The 22,987-nt window shown below is 30.5% G+C and overlaps 1 protein-coding gene across 9 annotated transcripts in view; it reads left to right on the forward strand.

The window, feature by feature from the left end:
* The window catches only part of LOC124357889 (troponin T), a 38,859-nt gene extending 17,242 nt beyond the window's left edge, over positions 1-21,617 (forward strand). For 3 of the 9 annotated variants that reach the window (XM_046809980.1, XM_046809981.1, XM_046809987.1), the window contains 13 exons: positions 1,005-1,028; positions 3,298-3,328; positions 4,358-4,483; positions 5,079-5,243; positions 7,610-7,618; positions 8,694-8,744; positions 9,550-9,768; positions 10,391-10,461; positions 11,386-11,407; positions 12,557-12,637; positions 14,496-14,574; positions 20,076-20,290; positions 21,233-21,617. In XM_046809980.1, coding sequence (XP_046665936.1) covers positions 1,005-1,028; positions 3,298-3,328; positions 4,358-4,483; positions 5,079-5,243; positions 7,610-7,618; positions 8,694-8,744; positions 9,550-9,768; positions 10,391-10,461; positions 11,386-11,407; positions 12,557-12,637; positions 14,496-14,574; positions 20,076-20,275 — 1,078 coding nt within the window. In that variant the 3' untranslated portion in view covers positions 20,276-20,290; positions 21,233-21,617. Of the gene's footprint in view, positions 1-1,004; positions 1,029-3,297; positions 3,329-4,357; positions 4,484-5,078; positions 5,244-7,609; positions 7,619-8,693; positions 8,745-9,549; positions 9,769-10,390; positions 10,462-11,385; positions 11,408-12,556; positions 12,638-14,495; positions 14,575-17,257; positions 17,337-20,075; positions 20,291-21,232 lie in introns of all 9 variants that reach the window. The other 6 variants (XM_046809985.1, XM_046809989.1, XM_046809986.1 and 3 more) reach the window with 4 other exon arrangements.
* The last annotated feature ends 1,370 nt before the right edge of the window (positions 21,618-22,987 follow it).

A 22,987-nucleotide genomic window follows, 5' to 3' on the forward strand; every position in this document is an offset into this window, starting at 1 on the left:
AAACAAACTACAAAGGAAAACATACATTAGAATAGTTGAAATAATATTCTTATTAGAATAAAAACAGGGATGTACTGTTGAAAAGTAGCTGAAAGATTCAGAAATATTACTACTTTTGCAGTTTTATAACACGTGTGTAACGCTTTTAACATAGGATTTAGGATTAGAATAGTTTTAGTGCTTTATCATGCCTGAAAATGTAATTAACTACAGTGATAAGTTTTAGGAATTGAATTATTCTTTGTCTAAGGTGTCATTTTTGTTCCTTTTTAAAATATAAGTGACTTCAAAAAACGAAGAAAATATTGTAAGTACAGAAACAAAACTTATACTCTGTACTGTGTTTATATTGTAAAACTACCCCTTTTAAATATCCACATCCTGTTGAGCACATTTTTCGTTTCACAGAACTGTCTAGACTAGTTGTAGTAAAGTAGAGCGTAGACTAGGAAAGCATGATTTTAGTGCTATCCCATTAGTCTTCTGTGTGGTCATTTGCATACATATTGGCGTCGCAATTCCATTTTAGAACTTTGGTCGTAGTCAATTAGATTTGTATTGTGTATAATATGTAGTGAAATTGTTTTTCAACTTTGTTTGGATTTGTGTAGACATTTCATTCATTAGCACAATACACAGCTTTCAGATGAGTGTTTACTTGACTTTTTTTGGAGTGAATACATTATTTACTAAGGTAACTAATAAGCCTTTTAAGAATGTTTTGCTTATAAAATGTAATTTTCTGGTCTGTAAATAGTAGACTTGTGAATTTTGAAACATTCTTTTCATGTAACAATTAAAAGCAATTTACTTGAGAAAGACGTATTGTTTTGATATTTTGTTATCAAAATTGATAAGTGATCAACTAAGTAATCTGTGTTATCTTGGTCAGATATTCAACTGATATCTGGGTTGATAAGGGCCAGTATGAAATGACAATTACACTATCCTGTACAGTAGTAGTGGTTGTGAGCTTATCTAATAGTTACTCTTGTTGTTTCTAGTGCTAGACCCTCCATTTCTCAGAAGTAAGTTTGCTCCGATCGTATCTTAAGCTGTCACAGTTACAGGTTTTGTGTTTTGCCCTGGTTTTCCGATACCGTTTTTGTGTCTTAACAAAGCCCAAATTAAAGTTTTGTGTCGAACATTTTTAAAGCACGGTTTTTTACATTTTGATGTGCTTTGATATTTTTGTAAATAAAACATTACTGTATAAATGATTGAGTTTCTTGTAAGTAACCCGGGCTTCAGTGCAATGTTACTCATACACCATTTTGTAAATAGTTTTCATAAACACGCCTCCAGTATCATTGCAGTTGCAGAAGAAATTCCTAATCTCTGGATTACAAAAATTGATTCAGCAATGCACAATATACTCTGTTGAATAACTCTTTTCAAGTGTGGTAAACAGTCTAAAATTAACCATTATTAAACCGGTAAGGATTATTATAACAAATCTTTTAATCTTAAATACAAAAAAGTAGTATAACTCTATTTTTATAGACACGATAGATGAGTTTCCACCTTTTAAAGTCAACTTTTCTAACATTAGGTTTGGTTGTACTTTAAAACTAAAGAATTATATTCCAAGAAATTGTTAATTAATTTCATTCCAACCAAAAAATTCCTGTAAATGTGAAAACGACTGGGACACTTGTAAATATTTTAACTGTAAAGCTAAACTAGTCGACCTTTTAAATTACTCGTAGACCTAACCTCAATTTCCTTAAAATCCTCACTAGATAAATTTATATAGTATAAAGTTCTAAAACCGATTATTTGTTAACCACCAAGAATGCAGGTACGTAACAAATAGTATATTATTTTTCATTGGTAGATATAAATATTTTTACGTAAACAAAAGTAAAACCAGTCTGTGAACAATAGCAAACTGGCGAATCTGAAAGTATCGCAGTTCAGATGCAAATTTTCAATCTTCAGAATGATATGTTGCATGTATTTACATTGGATCATCTGCATTTCTCTATGTTGTGTGAATTGGCTATGATTATAAAAGAATGTATAACAGACACACATCGTATTAAAGGTTAACTGCATATGAAAATAACCAAATCCCTTGGGTTTTCCCGGCATACACAAAAGAATTTCACATTAGCATAAAAATATATACTGTCCTGCAGAATTAAATAACCAGTATGAAAAAGTACTTATATTATCAAAGTACTAAATTCTAAATATCCAAGAATATAATTCAACTAAATAACAAATTCGAGGAATATAAAAACGATACATATAGTTTTGTTATGATCCGTATCCAGCACTTGTTGACCAAAGGAATGAAAGGGAAGCATCCCATTAAAATTAATAACTATTCGTAAAAAAATAATTTCCAGAGCACCTAAGTGCTAATTTTGAGGTCGCGAGTTCAAATCCCATGGTGGTGAAAAATATTTTCATTTTCAAAAAAACGACCTGGAATATTTTCATCTGAAACATTTAAAAATGCCATTGGCGTTGAATAGGTACCACACAACAAATATAAATATACGTAGAAACAAATCAATTTTAGGTCAAGAGGTTTTTTACTCATTTAATACATCACTTCATTGCCTTTTGTGTTTGAAATTATTGTGCTTTTGGTCACAGCATACACTACACTGAATGGATTCTGTGTGACAACGACATTGATATAACACTCAACCTTTATGTTGAATGCTTCTTTTTATCTGATTTTGGAAAGCATGCAAGAGCATTACACTGTGCACCCACGTCTACAATGTTTCAATATTTCGAATTTAAGATTATAGATTTGTATGTGATATTACCACAAGCGTAAAATTGTTAGGCGGTTTTGTAACCACCAAGATGACTGATCTTTTAGTTTTTTTACTAAAAACAATTATGGCTAAGGACTCCTAAAGTCTAAGGCGTGTATTTTAACTCACTTTGATCATACAGTATTCACTGTATAAATGCAAAGTTGATGGTTGCAAAAACCGCCATAAACTGTACAGATATATTGCAATTATATATTGCTTGAACTGCATGTTAAATGTCATTTTAAAATTATGTTATGAATGTGCGTTTTCGTGTTATTTATTGTTGTGTGTTGATTTTACAAGAAATGAGTGTGGTGAAAGAAAGAAAAATATTTAATGTTAAAGATATTAGTGAATAAGGCTTCAAAATAATTTTTAATATACTAAATTATTAAAAGATAATTATAAATATTTTTACTATCGTTATAATAAATTAAAACCATGATTAATGATTATTTAACAGTTTTTTGATAACTTGATAAGAGATCTGTGTCTAATATGATAATTATGTTTTTAGGGGTGAGGGAGGCGATCCAGAGTTTGTAAAGGTAGGTAAACTTCTTTACCTTAGGAGGCAATAACAGCCCCATATAAAAATGTAACACAAAATTTTATGCAAAATAACGTAGAATTCGTAACGTTATTCTTTTTTTATCCAACCTAAATTACCAAATGACAAGCACCAATGAAAAACCAATACAAAAACAAAAAGGATCACATTCATGTAACAAACCAAGATGTTTGATTTTAAAACGTTACCAAATTCGTCAAAACTCACTTGTTTGTAGCAAGTCAAGCAAGGTATATTCTATCATTGGCAACTTGTCTTGTGCATCTAAAAATATGATTAATCAAATTCAACGTAACGAATGTCCAGCATATTATATTGGCTCAACTATAAATACCTTGAGGACATGAATGACAGGACACTGATTCGATTACAAGCACCAAGATAAGAATATTGTAGTCACTAATGGTCTAAATACCAATGACACTTTTGAAAACACATATTCTGTCAAACCTATTCGGCAAGTGCATAAAAATTCAAACACAGTTTACCTCACAACACTAGAACAAGCACAAAAATTGGTTGTAAAGAGCAAAATTCCACATGAACTCAACATTAGATAACTTAGCCAAAAACGTCTAAATTTGAAACATATGGAAAAAATATTTAGTTAATATCATCTATATTTATTACCCATTCACTGTTTATTTCTTTTTGTTTATACTACGTTCTTTTATATTGTTCACCGTTTATTTGCCTGAACACGAGTTTTACCAAAATATAGTGCCAATTTAAAAAACGTATTTCTACAGAAATTTATTAAATAAATATATATATATATATATATATATATATATATATATATATAAATGGATTTAATATTACTCTGATCTTTTATTGGTAATTAATGTAAAAGTACGATAGTCCAAATTTAATTTAGTTTCATTTACGAAATAGAGCTAAAAATTACAAATAGTTTGAAAACGCACCTTATATGCTATTTACAAACATAATTTATTTATACTCCAATTTTGTGGAAATATTATAACCGACTTTACTCTGAATACAGCGCCAAGAAGCCAAGACCTCCGCCCTTGACGAACAGCTGAAGGAATACATCGCAGAATGGCGCAAACAGAGAGCAAAGGAGGAGGACGAACTCAAGAAGCTCAAGGAGAAACAAGCCAAGCGAAAGGTAATAACTTTACGTTTCTAAAAAAGAATGAATGAACCGTTTTGTCTGTAAACACTAAAAGCCTACAACAAATCGTAATAAATATAATAAACTTTGAAACGTCAATCCTAAGGTGAAAAGGTTTGTTGTTTCACAAAAATGCACATTTCATTAAGTTCAAATATTATAGTTTCAAATAATTCAGTATATAAGTATATATAATATATTCAATAACTATTAATAATTCAGTGAAATATGCTCATTAATTTCAAAATTTCTAATTTATATCACTGTTTTTCATATCATTTGATACATTAAATAATTTTCTTCTTTCATTTATGTTGTTAAAGGGGCAATAAGCCTATAATTAACATTTCCATGCTATGTTTATATTATCATGTCACAGCAGTAGAATCCAGTTGCTGAAAAATAGCAATTGATTATTAATTATTTTAAAAAGTACCTTTTCTCCACTGCGACCTTTTTGGTATAAATTACAGTAAATTAATGTTTGTTCAAAAACAAACATCTCCGAAAGAATTCAACAATTACTGGAGAATCACAACCCTGAGCTCTATAAAACAACCGGTTTATTAAAGATGAATGTTTTGTTCAGGTTATGCGTGCAGATGAAGAAAAACGCATGGCAGAAAGGAAGAAGCAAGAGGAGGAGAGGAGACAACGGGAAGTTGAAGAGAAGAAGCAGAGAGATATTGAGGAGAAGAGACGGCGTCTGGAAGAGGCAGAAAAGAAGAGACAAGCGATGATGTCGGCTCTCAAGGTATATTTATTTTCAGATGTTTCGTAAGTTTGGTTTTCTTTGTAACGTAAATTTAAATTAATGAAATGCGATCAAACTATTTACTAGCTTTATTGAAATCTAGAACCAAACGAATCGGGAGTACCTTGGCTTTTAAAAGGGTGTTATGCAACAAGAAAATCCCTTTGTTATTACATAAATTTAGAATATTTATCATTGTTGTTAGACTCGTACAGGAATTTTTTCTTTGCCATGATAAAATAAAGAATATTCATATTTTTTATTACGCACAATGTGAATATTTTCCTTCCTTTTTATACAAATACAAAATATTTATCTTTATTATTATAAACACGGGATATTTTATCTTTATTGTTATAAATATAGGATATTTATCTTTGTTACAACACACATACAGGATATTTATCTTTACCATTCCAGAAACAGAGGATATTCTTTTTTTATAACACGCATACAGGATATTTTTCTTTGCCATTCCACAAATAAGAGATATTTATTGATATTCATTTATACGTACAAACTTGAATAAAGTAACAGATATACGGAAATTGTAACTAAAGAGCAAGGATAAATATTTCAATCTGAATATTTGAAATTTTCGTCTACTAATATTTGTTAGAACTGACTAGATAATAATTTAAAAACAAAGTTTTTTTCGTTTTGCAGGGATGAGGAGTTACTCTCTACAAGACGAGGAAATAACAAAATATTAGTTGTCTTTGTTTTGATATTTTATATAAAAATAAACTATAATCTATTTAATGAATCTAATACATACAAACCCTTTTTGGTTGATTTATTGAGGAACTACGTAAAATGTTGTAAATTCTAACGTGTAACAGACATCTATGTGTGTCCCAATATCTTTGTGTGACATTTAGTCACAGGAATAAGAATTTACGAAAAATCTATTTCCATTTTAAAAAGTTCAGCCATAATATTTTATTCATGCGAGGTTAATTGACAGTTTACAGAGGTAGATGGCAGAATAATAATTTTTGGCCATTTAAAGGTTGGATACCTTTAAAAAAAGAAAATTTGAAATAGAGGAAGTTCCATTTCGCGTACATTTTTAGAACAATAAAAGACGGTTTTGGTTATTTAAAACGATGTTACGTCAGTCCCCAATGTCTATGTGTGACATTTGGTCACAAGAATATGATTTTACAAACAATCCATTTCCATTTAGAAATGCTCAGCCACGGTATTTTATTATTTATACAGAAACTATAAAAGATATTTTGGGAATTCAATACACAAACATTTTCTTACAAACACTTTTATTGTAAACTCCTGTTGGTTATAATATAACATAGTTATGGATCTTAGTGAAAAGCAATTTGCTTAGCCTTCAGGAGATAATGTACGACCTGTCTTTTTTTACATTTTAAAAACACGTAGTGGACTGAGTTTAGAGGAAATGGACCAGAAGAAACAATTGTTATCTGGATAAATATTTTAAAATATAGCAGATATTATTTCAATATAAATTTAGTTTGAGAGCCATAATCAGTAATCTAAATTAGGATTAAAGCTATATTAATAAAGTAGAAATACAAGTTCGTCTTCCAAAGGAGAGATAGAGATAAACTTCGACTCCGCTTTATCTTTCATATTGCTTATTAGTAAGTACGCCACTGACAAAACAATTACTTCAACTATCCTAAAACCCCTAATACAAAAATCCTAATAGACAGGACCTCGAGTGACCCTTTGACATTAGGATCCTAACTAGGAAATGGATTAGTAGATAAACGCCCCATAACATTCTAAGTACAGGTGCAGAGTGATCCGTTTGAAATGTCAAAATAGAAATGCTCTATATTGATCAGATGTAGAATATACTGAATATTGAAACTATAAAATATAATAACATACGTAAAACGAACAGAATTCTGTAAATAACAGATAGTAACATCAATTATCTATGCAGAACAAATCTCTATAGTTGGGATATCTAGCAAATGTATTTTTTCTACAAAATTCGTACTTAAAGTTTATAACTATCTCACTAAATCAGTAAGACCATAGAAACAATAACTGAAATACCGTGTTCGTTCAGTCTCAAACGCATCACGCTGTACATTAATGCACGTACACTCATTAAGGATTTGTTTTTGACTTCTAAGATTTTCTGGCTACATACAATATACAGGTACATCTTTTGTAGAATTCTTTTAATTACTAACTGTTCCATGAAAGACAAAAAAGAATCTAATTTAAATTCTTGAATTTAACAATTGAAAATTATTGTGCTGGCCAAAAATCACAGAAGTCTCGATTTAGTATAAGCATGTTGAATAGCGTTAGATAAATAATGTAGTTGTGAATGTTACTTATTTTTAATGTTGTTGTTTCTATTCCAGTGTCAGGTGGTGAGTACAAGAACAACCCCAGAAATTAAAAATTACAATCATAAACTTGCTTAAAATTACTCGTTTAGAAAACGGTTTATTCCTAAATTACATGGAAATAAATTACAGACTAACCAAAATTACTTTAAAAGTTCAAACTAATTACATATAATATTTAATTCTACAACGATTAAAAATATATATTGTGGTTGTAGTAAAATTTAAATAAATCAATCACAAACACAATACAACAATAAACCAGCCAGTAAACGGCGACCACAAACACATACATCCAAAGAAAGGTAAGAAATATCGGTGGGAAAAATATCTCACTTGTGTCACTCCATCTTTCGACTGTCATCTAACACACGTAACTATTTTAAATACTACTGTCTAATTTAACATCATCACCTTCGTCTTTGCTTATCTCTTAAACTTTACTGCAAAAATACAGATATATACATTAAATAACTCTGATATATTATAACTGTTTTGATAAAAATATTATATTACATACTGTAATTTATATTTACTTATCTTAACCAATATTTATATCATAGCATAAATTAAAATCAAAGCAGACAAACCCATTTGTAACACTACTTCATATTAAATTGTACACTAAAACATCTTTCTATTTAACACTTCAAAGCAAAATCTATTCTTATTATTTTCGTGACTGGTATATTTTCTGCTTTATTTAATAGTTCATTAAAATATTTTACACTTCTATATCACTCACGATGTTACTAATATGTAAATAAACAATAAATAAAAAATATCATGTACATATTTAACTGTGTAAATCTTATATTAATCAGAATGTAAATACTAACTTGAAAATTGCTTCGTATAATTAATTTGTATTTTAAGCTGGTAGAATTACATGTCTGTTCTGTAATTTTTAAAATAATACATTTTTGAGCACAAAACAGTTTTTATTAAAAGTCAATCATTAAATTAAAACTAATGTTGACCAATTTTTCAAAGGTTAATAAGAAATTATTGTTTAAAACATTGCAAAATATTTCTGATTTTCTTGGAAACTGGAGAAAGTACTTAGCAAGTTACTAATGTGCTTTTCTGTTTCTTTCAGGACCAAAGCAAGGGAAAAGGACCCAACTTCATCGTTAGCAAGAAGACTGATGTAAGTATATAATCTTGCATAACATTATAAGTTATATAGCAAAAGGGGTTTTTTATTCTTAAATTTGATAAAATCAAGATTCGTGTATTTTTTATATCACTAACATATTACATAACGTAAAACCATAGTGTGATCTTCTTTAAATATACAACAATTATTGTTTCCTGAAATATTAATAAAGTTATATTAAAAATTGTAACCTGTAACTTCGATCTAAATACTGTGTAACGTGTGTAAACAAAGATACAAATTCTCACTAGGATTTTGACTTGTATAAATCAAAATACTAAATGAAGTTGGATTTGGTATTAATAACATCTACGTAGATTTGATCTGATTGGTTACAAAAGTATGAACAAAATTTGGGGTTGAATTAGTAGAACTAAAAATCGCTACTCTTAATATCATATTTCATTTCATTTAGCGGATATTTAAAAAATTAAAAATAAGTTACTAATTTGAGTTACAATGCAATAATTTTGGGGCTATTTATCTTGTTAGAACCTGTATCCTATCTATAAAAGTCATTAGAAGTAATTTCATATGTAAGTTCAAGAAACATAAACACATTGCAGATACATATACAAGATAACTAGATAGTAAAAATTAAGAATCTATTTTTCCATTTAATTATTTCCGAAGTTTTGCCAGTATGTTTGAAACATTGGCAACAAAATCTTTAAATGGCATACTGTAAGATGACAATCGTAAGATACTTTTTGGGTGGGGTTTTGCTTTTTTAATTATGTATGAAACTTAGCCTTAATCGAACGTGTGACTTGAACCAATAAATAAATCCTTCTAGATGAACCTGTCATCAGCACAAATCGAGAGGAACAAGACAAAGGAGCAGTTGGAGGAAGAGAAGAAGATCTCCTTGAGCATCAGGATCAAGCCCTTGGCCATCGACAACCTGAGCATTGACAAACTGAGGGCGAAGGCCCAGGAGCTCTGGGACCAAATCGTCAAGCTGGAGACAGAGAAGTACGACTTGGAAGAGAGGCAGAAACGTCAAGACTACGACGTGAGTGTTTCAATCATTTTGATAAACATAAAACATAGAGGAAAATATTAATTTAGGAATGATCAACATTTATAGGGCAGAGAATGCTTTTATCTGAGTATGTTTCCTGATAAAAAATCACATCCATGCGAATTATGTATATTATTTATCTCTTGTATAAGACAAGTTGTGATCGTTTATAGAGATATCTTTATTGTTTTGACATGGCACGTTGTCTGGTCAAGTTTGATCAAATAGTTTTTGGAAATGCAACAAGAGCAATTTAATCGATTTCCATTGTTAAATGATGGCGATACCCCTGCCGACTTAGTGGCTATATTGACACGGCATGACCATGTGTGATAAAGGTCAACCCCTTGACCCTATAACACTATAAGCTGTGAATATGTGCTTTTGATAGATTTCTAATAACAAAGTTTCATGTTTGAGATGATGACGTAAGGGTACAATATTGATATTTTTCACATGTATATACTCTTTGTGCATTATACTTATCATTGTGAGAATAGGATCATTAAACTCATTCCATAAAATTTATTAATTTACTGTTCTATTAGGCCGATATGATAACTATACAAAAGTAAGTATTAGATTGTTAACAATTTATTTACTCTGTCTCCAGTTGAAGGAGCTGAAGGAGAGACAAAAGCAGCAGCTCAGGCATAAAGCCCTCAAAAAGGGTCTTGACCCCGAGTAAGTATATTTAGCACAGTTATATACAATCTATATAGAATACTTATGGATTATACTTATAATACTTATGAAGAATACTGAATTATTGACCTACATTCTTTCTTTTCTATTGTAACTTCAGATTCTACTTATTATATATTAACTAATTTTTTAAATAACTCCTTCTGGAAAAGTAACTTGCACCATAAATAAATAATAGCTTCTCAAATGTATTATTATGTTAATAAAAGAACCCAATCAAAATTTCTTAATTGTATTGTATCCGAATTCGCTTCAAAATTATACTTACATTGTCAAATAATCTCATTGGGTCTAATTAATCAGTCATAGAACAGAATAAACTAAATAGATCATTAGCCCAATTGCTATTTGTAAAGCAATGGATTATTTAATTTATCCTGCGTGCATTGTCTTGTGTATTTGATATCGATAAACAATTGTTCCATGTTTTATCCCGGACAGTCGCTAAATAATTATAATAAATACGTAACCTTGTTCAATTTTTTTATTTATTTATGGGTATTTTGGGCAATTTGATAAAAAATCATACGATCTAAGATACAAGAATATCTGTAATTTTTTTTAAGAAATCATACATCTATTTCTGTACGATAAACATTATGATAAGCTAATAATATATTTTCAACGTGACAGTGAATAAATAAACACTCCTCTTTATTTTTGTAATCGATTTATCTGTTCCCAATAGATAAGCGAGCCTTTGCTATCGATTGTTTCCGGTTTATCAAAATTGTTTATATCCGTTGTCCTGGCACAACATTATCTGATTTATCAAATTTCTAACAACAGAGATAAAGGAATAGAGATTATACTGAAATAATTTATTTTATTATATCTTTATTGTAAATTTCTACTATTACTACTGTCTTTTACACTAGTAATCATTACTTTCTTTATTTTCAGAGCCCTGACTGGAAAGTACCCGGTAAGTTAATTCACGTGTTACACAAATCCTGTTAAAGGAACATAACCATCTTCATGATTATGAGTAACCAAACTTATATATAGAATAAATATAGAAAGACTAACGCATAACAACACAACTTATTTATGCTATTATTTAAGAATAGTTTTATCCCTGTAATTACGTTTTGAGTAAATTCCTTGTTTTATATATTTATAAAAGCATATTTCATACTTGTCAATCTATTTAAAAATAAGAGGTCAGTATGATAAGTGTATTAATTAATTAAAACAGTAAGCATTGTTTCTGTTTATAATACAAAAATTAATCCCCATTATCATATACTATTCTACTATTTTTTTTTTTTTTTTTTTTTTTTTTTTTTTTTTTTTTTTTTTTTTTTTTTTTTTTTTTTTTTTTTTAATTTCTATGTGAAATAAATAAAACAATAAATTATGTCAATATAATTTTTAAAAAGTAAGTCTTTTGTATATAGAACTTATGTTAGTTACACATTTTGTTACAATACAATAATATTAAACGTATTCTCTAATCTGAGCTTGAGTAACATTCACTACAAAAAGTACTTTATCTAGTTACACACTTTCTAATGTGTTCATTTACGTACAAGTCTCGGCATATTTGGAGAAAACTGCCTTCTCATGTGACATTTAAGACGCGAGCTATCAATACACACGAAATACACACAAATATAATAAATACGATCAATAGAATTTATACCCGTGATTGACCTTAACCGCAAGCTAATTATTAGTAAAGCTAAAATAACAGGAGTAACCTTACAACTTAGCTTGTTTATTTGTACCTTTATACATATAAAGCAAATATTCCAGTATTCATGTCGGTAACAAAGAAACATGTAAAAGTGTTTGCGCCTTTCAACCTAACTGTAACTTTGAAAAATAACGAAAACTTGTGATCCGATTGAGACGTAAAGTTTATATCACATAAAAACAAGTACTGTGTTTTACCGTAACATTTTAGAATGATACAAAGAAGTTGTTATTAAATTGCAAATTTAAATTTTACTCTCAACCGGCCGATTTAAAAATTGTGTATTGGTCTAGTTATGGAGCTCTTGAGTTTGTAACTATTTTAACTACTGTTTACATGTGTATGAATGTATTCTTGTGTATGTTTCACGCTCAGCCCAAGATCCAGGTCGCCTCCAAATACGAGCGACGAGTGGACACCAGGTCGTATGACGATAAGAAGAAACTCTTCGAGGGTGTAAGTATATCTTCAGGCCAAGCATATAACTTTCAAGGGAAAGAGGTTTCTGAAAGTTATAACCTAAATCAATGTTTTTTTATAAAAAATGTATACAGGCTGATTCAAAAGTCCTTGTAGTGTAATTAAAAGTCAATGCCACAACTGTATGATTACTTTTATTATTTATTAGGGAATTTTAGTGCGCGATATCTCAGTTGGCAACATTGTCCAACTAGGTACGTTTATATTAATCGATTACAGAATATATCTCTTGCAACAACAGAAAGTGCCTGCTAGGATCATATATCAGAATAAATTCTTACGATCTGAGAAACTGAGTAGATATCTTGTTAGATTTCGTAACTTATAAAATTCAATCAGACAATGAAACGTTTAATACAAAATAGAAATGCCAATGAAAGGTATATTAGTAAACTTCGTTAACACCTTACTTAGTTGATAATGTGCAATAAATGTTGTAAACCTCCAAAATAATTTTAAGTTCTCCCATACACGTCCTACGTCGGCTGCAAAATAGTAAGCACTTAAAACTAAGCCATACAGTTCTAAAATAACGTATACTACACTTACAGAGTCGTATAAATTACTGCCATTGATTCCATACTGCAAAGCGTTGCAAAGGTGTCCAGAACAAATTATGAAGCTTATTTGACAGTGGTCAAACTTTTAATCGTGAGTTAATATCATCATCTAGCTGTATCAAAGTTACGTAATTATCCCCAAAAGATGCACTTTTGATGATTTATATCCAATTGAAAACTTATTTGACAATTTCCTTTAAAATAACTTGAAGAAATTACTCAGAATGATGAACGATCCGGATTTTGGCTTCGAGAAGATAGTGTCATTTGCAAAACTCTCTATGAATCTTAAACATGGCTTATTTGGTCCTTGATTGATTTCTTTAGACATCTCGATCACCAGACTTGTAGCATTGAAGTTTCATATCGTGGAATAAAGGAGAACGCGTTTGAAAGCAACACTAAAAGAATACAAGAACTTCAAGGACCCACTGCAGTTCGTATATGTAGAATAACTTTATAGAAAAGGTCTCGATAAATTTTTCCCGGCTAGTGAATTTATATCTTCAGGACAGTAGTGTATAAAAACCTTTCTGTATTAAAATAACGACAGTTAGGAAAACTATTTTTATTTTTCTTTGATACGGCTTAAAGTGTTAAAATACAGTTAAAGGTTTGTAGGATAAGGACTTCTGAATCATCTTGTAAAAATAGTAGCTCTATCCATAATTTTCTAACTATATTAACCTACGATTTTTTAAAATTTATGTTCAAACTGCCAATATAAATACTTTTTTGAGTATATAATATACGTAATTACAACAACTATTAATGTCAATCATTTTATTTGTAGATTTTATAAAGGAATTTCTGAAATGCATTTTACGTCTTGGTTATTAAATTAATATCTTTAAAAATTGCTTTGTTTAATAATTTCAAATGAAAAATGCTTTGATTTTCATTAAATAATTAATGAAACTTAATTATGTAATGAAAATAATTTCATTATTTATGATATTCATTATTAATAAAAAAATTTCATTAATTTTTATGAAACTTAAATGATAAATCTGATTACAATAACTATTTCTTCCACTACAGTGACGATAAAGACTTAATCACTGTACTGTGGGACTTTCATTTCTGAAACTCAACGTTAGAACAGTTTCTCTCTCGTCGGGTAATTTAGATGTAATTGCAACAGTGGTAAACAGTTAATTGACAATCAATGTTGATGTTGTGGAATTCTACGGACGTGATCGATGAAAATGTGGATGGAAAATGTGAAAGATACAGATGTTCTCTAACCTTTATTGACTACTTTTGTTGACTAGGGCTGGGAAACACTGCTCTCTGAAATCAATGAGAAACAGTGGAAGAATAAATACGAAAACTTTACAAAACGTAACAAAAGTGAGTAGACCTATGGTGAAGTGTTCTAGGGATCCCCTAGCATGTGGTATAGATAGATTGTGTGTGACCCCAACAGTGCTAGAAGTCACTAAGTGTTCACTGCAATGACCCTTTAGTAACAAAACCATCTCAAACTCACAGATACACTTAGCAACAGGTGTTACGTCAACACACCAGAACATTTTCCATGAATAACAAAACCAGGTGATCCACACATCACAAAGTTCTGAATGAACAAACGTTTTCTGATGGTATGATATGAAATTGTATTCAAATTAACTGAACAAGTTACAAGAATTCAAGCTTTCACACGTAACCTGAGTTTAGTCTTTATATTGAAAATTCACAAACTGGGTACTAAAATGGTCATCACCAACTGTGACAGATTATTTATCTAATAATATCATTTTGATATGCCTAAACCCGACAGATAACGGTATCGATTAATGCATCCAATCTTAGTACATTCATCAAGCAAATTAATTATACTAAATACAAGTTTTTGATTTTTCTCTTTTGCGCGGATCAAATAAACATTCTTGGAGACCTCTATGGCATTAAAACACGCAGACTTTAAATTCTAGGGTAATAATATCATTGTTTCCTTTTCTTTTGACGAAACTAAAATAATAATCAAATGATTAACGTAAGAAACAAAGAAAAAAGTAAATATGCTAAAAAGTTTCTTACTTTACCAGTTCTAATTTCTTAATCTCAAACTGGGGTATCGAAGTCCAAACTTTCTATTTAGTCCATGGACTAAAGTTATTATTCTTTTATTTACTTGTTAGTTCTAATTTCTTAATTTCAATAGGTATCGAAGTCGAAACATTATCGTCTATCACCATTGCTTAAAAAGACCAAATTTATTATGCTTTTACTTTCTTATCAGTTCTAATTTCTTAACCTCAAACTGGTATTAAAATAGAAACATTATCGTCAATGACCATTTTGGACAAGCACTAAAGTTATTATGCTTTTACTTTCTTATCAGTTCTAATTTCTTAACCTCAAACTGGTATTAAAATAGAAACATTATCGTCAATGACCATTTTGGACAAGCACTAAAGTTATTATGCTTTTACTTTCTTATCAGTTCTAATTTCTTAACCTCAAACTGGTATTAAAATAGAAACATTATCGTCAATGACCATTTTGGACAAGCACTAAAGTTATTATGCTTTTATTTTCTTGTAAGCGTACAAATAATTTAGATCAAAATAACACAATATACGTTAAAAATTTTAACTATTCCAACTAAACAAAATCAAGACTCGCCATCAAAAGTGAATTAGAGGTAAATTCTAAAATCACTAAATCACTAAAATCACTGTTCTAAAATCACTAAGAAAAGAACATTGATAAAGCATTCTAAAATCAACAAAAACCCTGTGTGTAACGAGTTTACATCACAATGAAGTTTAACAAAAACTGTTGGAATTATTTTCACCTGGAATGCAAAGAAAGCGCCTTTATTGAAGGGAGAGGTTAGGACTATAAAGTCCTCTTTATCACTCTATGACTTTTCAATTATACCTCTTGAGAGAGTTCAATAAAACTAAAATTAAGTAACACTATTACTTAAAACCTTCGTATTGTTGGATATATCACTACATCAAAGTCTTCAAACTTCACAATAGTGATATTATACTCACATAATATATATATACAATTACCACAGATTTTCACACCAAACCAGATGTGTTGTTTCCTGCAATTAGAACACCAAGATAGTCTGATCATCTTGTGTCATACTCATCATTTTTGTGTGTATTCCTCTGTACATTCAGACCCATGTACAATACTGTCTGCGGCTTCAATCATCTTTAATTAGTGTTTAATAATGTAACAAAATTAAACTATTTCTAAAATTCGGAAACAAAATTAGTAAAAATTAAATAAAAATCTCTATTACAATGAACGATACAAAATTATAGTCCATAACATCATGAGATCGATATTCTGATAGAGGATTTATTTAATCCTTCAAAATTTGATTTGTTTTAAATTGCCTCGAGCTCTGTCATTTTATAACATCCAAAAATTGATCAAGTATAGACTTAATGCAGATTTGACGTGATTAAATTAAGTATGTGAATCATTATTTATAACATAATTAATTTTTACGTATTTATTATTATTATGTAAAGACATATAAGTCGTGAGTTTTGCTCACAATTTTAAAGATCAAAACCAACAAGATTTGGATATTTTAAATTTGCTGTCATATACCATGCCGGAATAACTTGTAAGAGAATACTCCATCAATTTTGTAAGAGTAATAATTTTAAAGAAATTTTGCCAGTGACGAGGTTGTAGAGTACAGTAATGTATCGTTTTACCAGTCAAATTTAGGGTTAAGAAACCCTACGTAACACATGGTGGACCTAGGGACCAACGGCTTAAAGGTGACTTCTGAACCACCAATAACGGCCGGGCAGGCGGGCTGCTTGCAAGGACAGGGTCGCTCAGCGGTCACTCATCCAAGCAGCAGCCACGCTCGGCGTTGCTTGATTTGGTTATCTCGCGATAACCGCCGTACCCGCTACACTGCGCCATTGGCTGGGTGTGTGAAAGATAGATTGAAGCCGTAAGACCCCTGTATAGATAGAAATGCGAGCGGACCGTACCCTGACTAACCCGACCCTGAGTAACCTGTGTGTGGATGATTGTGGTTATACAGGGACTGTTGGAGCAGACTAAGGAACAGGTCGAGAAACTGTGGACGGAGAAGAGTTCCCAGTTCGGAGGGCGTCCTAAGAGTAAGTCAAACACTGCACAGTTCATCTTGTAACTTCACTTTACAATTCGTCAAGTAAATAAGTCTTTCACTTTTAAATCGCTACGTATACAGGGTGTTTGCGAACTCTCCAGTTCTCTTTTAGGAATTTGTTTTTCAGGTCAATGCAAACAAACAATGTGATGTAAACATAGTTCAGAAATTCTTACTTTACCGTCTTTGTCTCTGTATGTGTTCATTAGATTTTATTTTTATTTAAGAAACCAATAAAGAAAAAATTGAAATTTAGCACAGTCAAATAAAAATAAATATTATATAAAAATTTATCGCGTTTCAAGATGGCAGACGGTTGAAGTTTTTAAACGTTATTAACGTAAAAACCAATAAGATTCTGAAAATTTTGAAAGAATATTAAAAGTAATTTACGTAAAAACGTTGTGATAAGTAGAGAACAAAAACCTGTCAAGACACAAGAACGCAGCCAGCAAACAATTTGGGGGGGGGGGGGGCAGATAACTGATATTTTCCCGTAGTGGACAGAGAGTTTTGTTCCTTAAAAAGTTCTTGACCCGTTTCTTTGTTGAGAATGATTTTTCAGTATTACATGTCAGTAATACTGAATTATTTAAATAATAATAATAGTTTACTAAAGAAGTAGGTAATTGAAAGAAATTAGAAATTGGGGGGGGGTTTCGGACCTCTTGAATCCCCTCGCTGGCTACGTCCTTGTCAAGAAATAATGTAGATAATACACTTTTTACTGCTATAATGAACGCCATTATTTTCATGGTTTACAATTTTAAACTATTAGTGTTTAAATTATTAAGTTATGAACACTTCAACCGTTCGCCATCTTGAAACGTCATATGATAATTTAATATTAATTTCTCTCTTGATTTGTGACTCCAAGAACAATGATTTGTAGGTTTCATCTTTACTGTTTACTTAAATGAAAAATAAAATCTAAAAGACACACACATAAAGGCAGGTGTTAAGCTACTGGCCAATGCTTATATTACATTTTGTATTTATTTTGTTCCGAGCAACAAATTTCCCAAAAAATACCGGAGAGTTTGTGAACGCCCTGTACTTATTAAATGTCTTTTGATGATTTTATATCAATCTATTCAACTTTTAACCAGTAATACTTTATCGTAACAGTTTTCCAGTCGTAGTTTAACCTACATTTTAATTTCTTCCGTATTCTTTTAAGACACTCATTCTTTTACTTCCAGTATCCTCTAAAACACAACTCACCAGCTATTATTGTGAATGAAATGTTCGAGCTTATACACATAATTTTTATCTCCGTGATACTGAAATAATTTTTAAGTGATTGTTGTAAGTATATAAATTATAATACTTTATTAGTTTGATGGTAGAATTTAATTAAAATAAACCGTTCAGTTTGGTACACTAAAACAGTTTATAATGTAATTAAAAACGTACCCAAAAAGAAAGTATAAAAATAAAAAAGGATCATATTTTTAAATCAAATTTATTAAAACAATTATTAACCTATAAATTCTTTAAATAAATGAATATTGTACTCGTTAGTCATATTGTGCTGATCTATTAGTTCTTTAATCATTTAAAGCGATTACATATCTACCTTTGTTGATAGGTTATCAATCAGATAAAAAGTAACCGATACGATTTGATCTTGAGATATTCGAATAGTTGTATCGATAGTGTCGATATGGTTATTAACAAATGAGCATCCTAACAAAGAAAGAATTCACATTTATAAATGTACCAGTGCTTAATTTTATTTTGTGTACATGTGAGGTCGTAAGTATTGTGTATGTGTTTGATTCTGATATTTCGTCTTGCATGTGATATATCCGTGTTCTCACCTTTGTGTCATAATTGTTTATTTCAGTGTGCTAATGTATGTACAGAGATTCGTTGTACAAGTGCTTTGTAAATTTTGCATAAATATGTTTAAGTTATTTTCAAAAATGAGAATTACCCATGGTCTATTTCAAATGTACTTAAACAAATCTATAAAATAAGTGTTTTTCTGTGCAAACAGAAAGGTTTATGTGTGTATATTCCATTAAAAAAAATTAAAACCAATACATTTTACAAGGAACTACGTTTTAGCTTTTGAATGACTAATGATACAATTAGTATACTTCTTTGGTATTAAATGCCTAAAACTCAATCTATTTCATAATTTCAGTGTGCAACAACCATAAAATTTATCCCTTCTTTTACACACATTTTTGCCAAACTCTAGTGGAATGAATTCACAATTAGTGATTCAACATTACATAATTAGTTCTAACAGAGCAGGTTCTAAACACTCCAATTATACGTAGGAGCGTAATAGTGAATTACTAACTACTATTACATGCCGCTAGAATTTGGTAGAAAATGTATATCGCACATAATACCATTAAGTTTGATGTCTTTTGTACATATCCAGTATATATTATTTTCGATTGGAGGTTCAGACGTAGAAAGGACGTTCTTTTACAATAACCTACTGAAGTAATTTTATTGTTTGTGCTCTGGGATTTCTTTTCCTTACACAAAGTATAAGGATCCCTAAAGAGAAATTATAAAAAAACTACAATTTAATTAGAAATACATACGTTATGATTTTCCTTCAGAAACACATTTAAGATATTTTAAGAACCACTTCTATTACAAATGTTCAACTCCTAATGATCCTAACGGCGGTAGTAAACCCATACTCCTAATCAGGAGGCTAAAAATCTAAGAGAGCTCTACTCCAGCTAGACGTGTGTTGCAGCCAAGTTGCCCAAGTGGTTCGGTGAACGCCCAGGCAAGAAGGCCGGAGACCCAGAGAGCCCTGAGGAAGAGGAAGGTGGCAAGGCCGATAAGGAGGAGGATGTAGCACCAGAACCCGAGGAGGAGGAAGAGGAGGAGGTAGAAGAGGAGGTTGAGGAAGAAGAAGAGGAAGAGGAGGAGGAAGAAGAGGAGGAGGAATAAACATTCTCTCGAGAGGTAATAATTAATATGAAAGTATCCAAAAATATAAATGTTTTAAAATTTAACACATCATACTTCAACACAGTGGTAAAAAAAGATATCAGTTATAACAATTACCTTAATGCAGATATTACAATAATTAGTTGTATTAATTTATTTATTTGCCACGCGATTTGAATTTCAACCTTCAGTTACACAAATTTGGATAGTTCAAAATGAAATACGATAATGAGTAGTACAATAACGTTATGTACGGCGGAAACTACAATATAACCTAACTACTCTGAACTTGTTTAAAAAAATTAATACTTTTATAATGTGTATTAGAATAGTTAGTGTCGATTTTAAAGCGTTTTTTTTTATTATTATTTTATACTAATCCTAATTCAAAGTTAACAGGGAGTTTTAACAAATCCAAATAGTAATTTCAACCTTGGGAAAAATTAAATACAAGACGTTAAAAACTAAAACGGTGCATTCAAAAACGTCAAAAACAACTTTAAAACACCCATTGATTATCAATGGATAATTCTATTTATGAATTTATATTTCTTACAGTCTTAACATTTTCAAAATTATACGTATATGTCCGAGACGATTGTTGACAAAACAATGCTGAAAACCCAAAGAGACGAAAAGCATCTTACGCCCTTATGTTTTATTGGATTTTCCTGATTCTCTATATAAATGTATTAAACATTCATAACTCGATATGGAACAAAATGAATTGAGTACCTAAAGGTGGTTAAAGTAATATTGAGAACTTGTCCATATTACTATTCCCTATTCAAACTTTCGAAAATCCACTGAATTACATAAGACCGTACTTACTGTAATGAGCAAGAACGACTTTTTATTGTTTTTATTGATTTTCTTCTGCTTTATTTTTGTAATGATATGGATTTATATTGTAATATATGTACTTATTATTAAAAGTAAGGGTTTGTTCGGTTGCAGAACTCAAGAAGTTGGTCGCCACGGAATTATAGGGTCGCCCAACTGTCATCTTAACTAACATCGGCCGTCCAACGCTAACAATATCGACAAACACGGGCGACCCTCCTACTTTAATTGGTTGTCATCAGCGAATGTGACTCGCACAAGAGCCAAACATCTCCAATCTTCTGACAGCTCTGTACCATTCTTTCATTAAATATCGTTCACCAAAATTTACTGCGCCTTCCTTGCTCCTTACATTTGACTGAAATCACTTCGGCACGACTGGATGTTTATTTTGTTTTCAGCATGTAAGAAGGCTTTGTTTTAATTTTAGATCGTAACTTAAATTGTGTAACTCACAGAGAGATTTCCTTGTATAAAATAAAGTTATTTGTTATTATAAGAAACGTGTTGTATTATATCCAGTTCTTGGTCAATACTGCAGTAAATTTGTCAACAATTCTACACTTTTGGGGAGTGTTATGAATATACTTAAAGCGGAATGAGGCTTTCACAAATAATACATAGATTAAAACACGAACCGTATAATAAAAAGCAAACATAATACTTAAATTATACACATCAATCCCTCGTTATGTGCATGTACTAAAATAGGTGTTTGGGGAAAAAAATTGTGCCCTTTTAAAACTGAACGATGAAAGGGTTTGTAATTCCGGACCAGGAAGTCCGCTGCAGGAAAAACGAGAAGTCTCCCTGAAACCCTGGGATGCACTTAAAGTGCAATCGAATTTTGGATTGAGTATTTTTTTAATAGTCACAATCCTTCAAGGTACTCTTTATGAAGACAAAAAAATAACATTTTGTCATCACTTTTTCACGAGGAGTCATAAACATTTTGAAGTAGTCGCTTTAGGCCATTTTACATTCAGGCTCAAAAAAAAAACGTCTAATAATAAGGATTTAAAATTTTTACAGTAAGTATGTGAAACATTACCGGAGGGATTAAAAGTTTTTATTTTGAAAACACGAGTTAATTATCTTACCATGTATGACGAAAAATATTAATTTTAGGTACTTAGGAATTTAAAGTGTGTCAGAAAAACGGATACAATAGAATTTGTGTTGATTTTATAAAGACTCCGGGCGCCTTCAGATTTTCAGTCTGCTTCCTCCCGAGTGCTCGGGATGCACAAGCAAAGATGTACTCGCTCTTCCCTCACCAGCGGCAGTCTCCTTTCACGGCCTTACTTAATCTCTTCCTTCGCTATGCATTTGATAGCTACGTTCTCGGTTCTATTAAAACGTAACAAATAGTTTTACAAAAAGACTAATCTCCCTGAGTCTTGTTCGTGTTAAGTTGAGCACGCTTGTTTAATAAAGTATCAAATGAAGATATATATTTTATATAATGTTACACCAGTAGGTTTGAAAAATAAACCATTCCAAAAATCGTTAGATGAACATTACAGAACTTCAGCGCTTGACAACAAGAGCTCTTTACGCGATCTGGACTATATGCTTTGAAATTCTGCATTTTTATAACGTAAAAGAATACAAAAATTATCGTTTACTTTAAAACACAAAAGAATACCAAAATACACACTACCCTAATTGGAATAGGTATCAGGTTAGAATAAGTAGTCTAACCGTCTATTTAATAAATTATCTATTTATAAAATATAGATACAAGAATAATACAAAAAATCCATAGAAATTAACCAATCGAAAAGGGTATCCATGTGCATGTGTCGCAAATTTAAGAATCATCTCATAATTTGGCTCAAGTAAAACAGGTGAATGGTCCTTTTAAAC

This window comes from Homalodisca vitripennis, chromosome 3 (assembly GCF_021130785.1).
Source record: "Homalodisca vitripennis isolate AUS2020 chromosome 3, UT_GWSS_2.1, whole genome shotgun sequence".
Lineage (NCBI taxonomy): Eukaryota > Metazoa > Arthropoda > Insecta > Hemiptera > Cicadellidae > Homalodisca > Homalodisca vitripennis.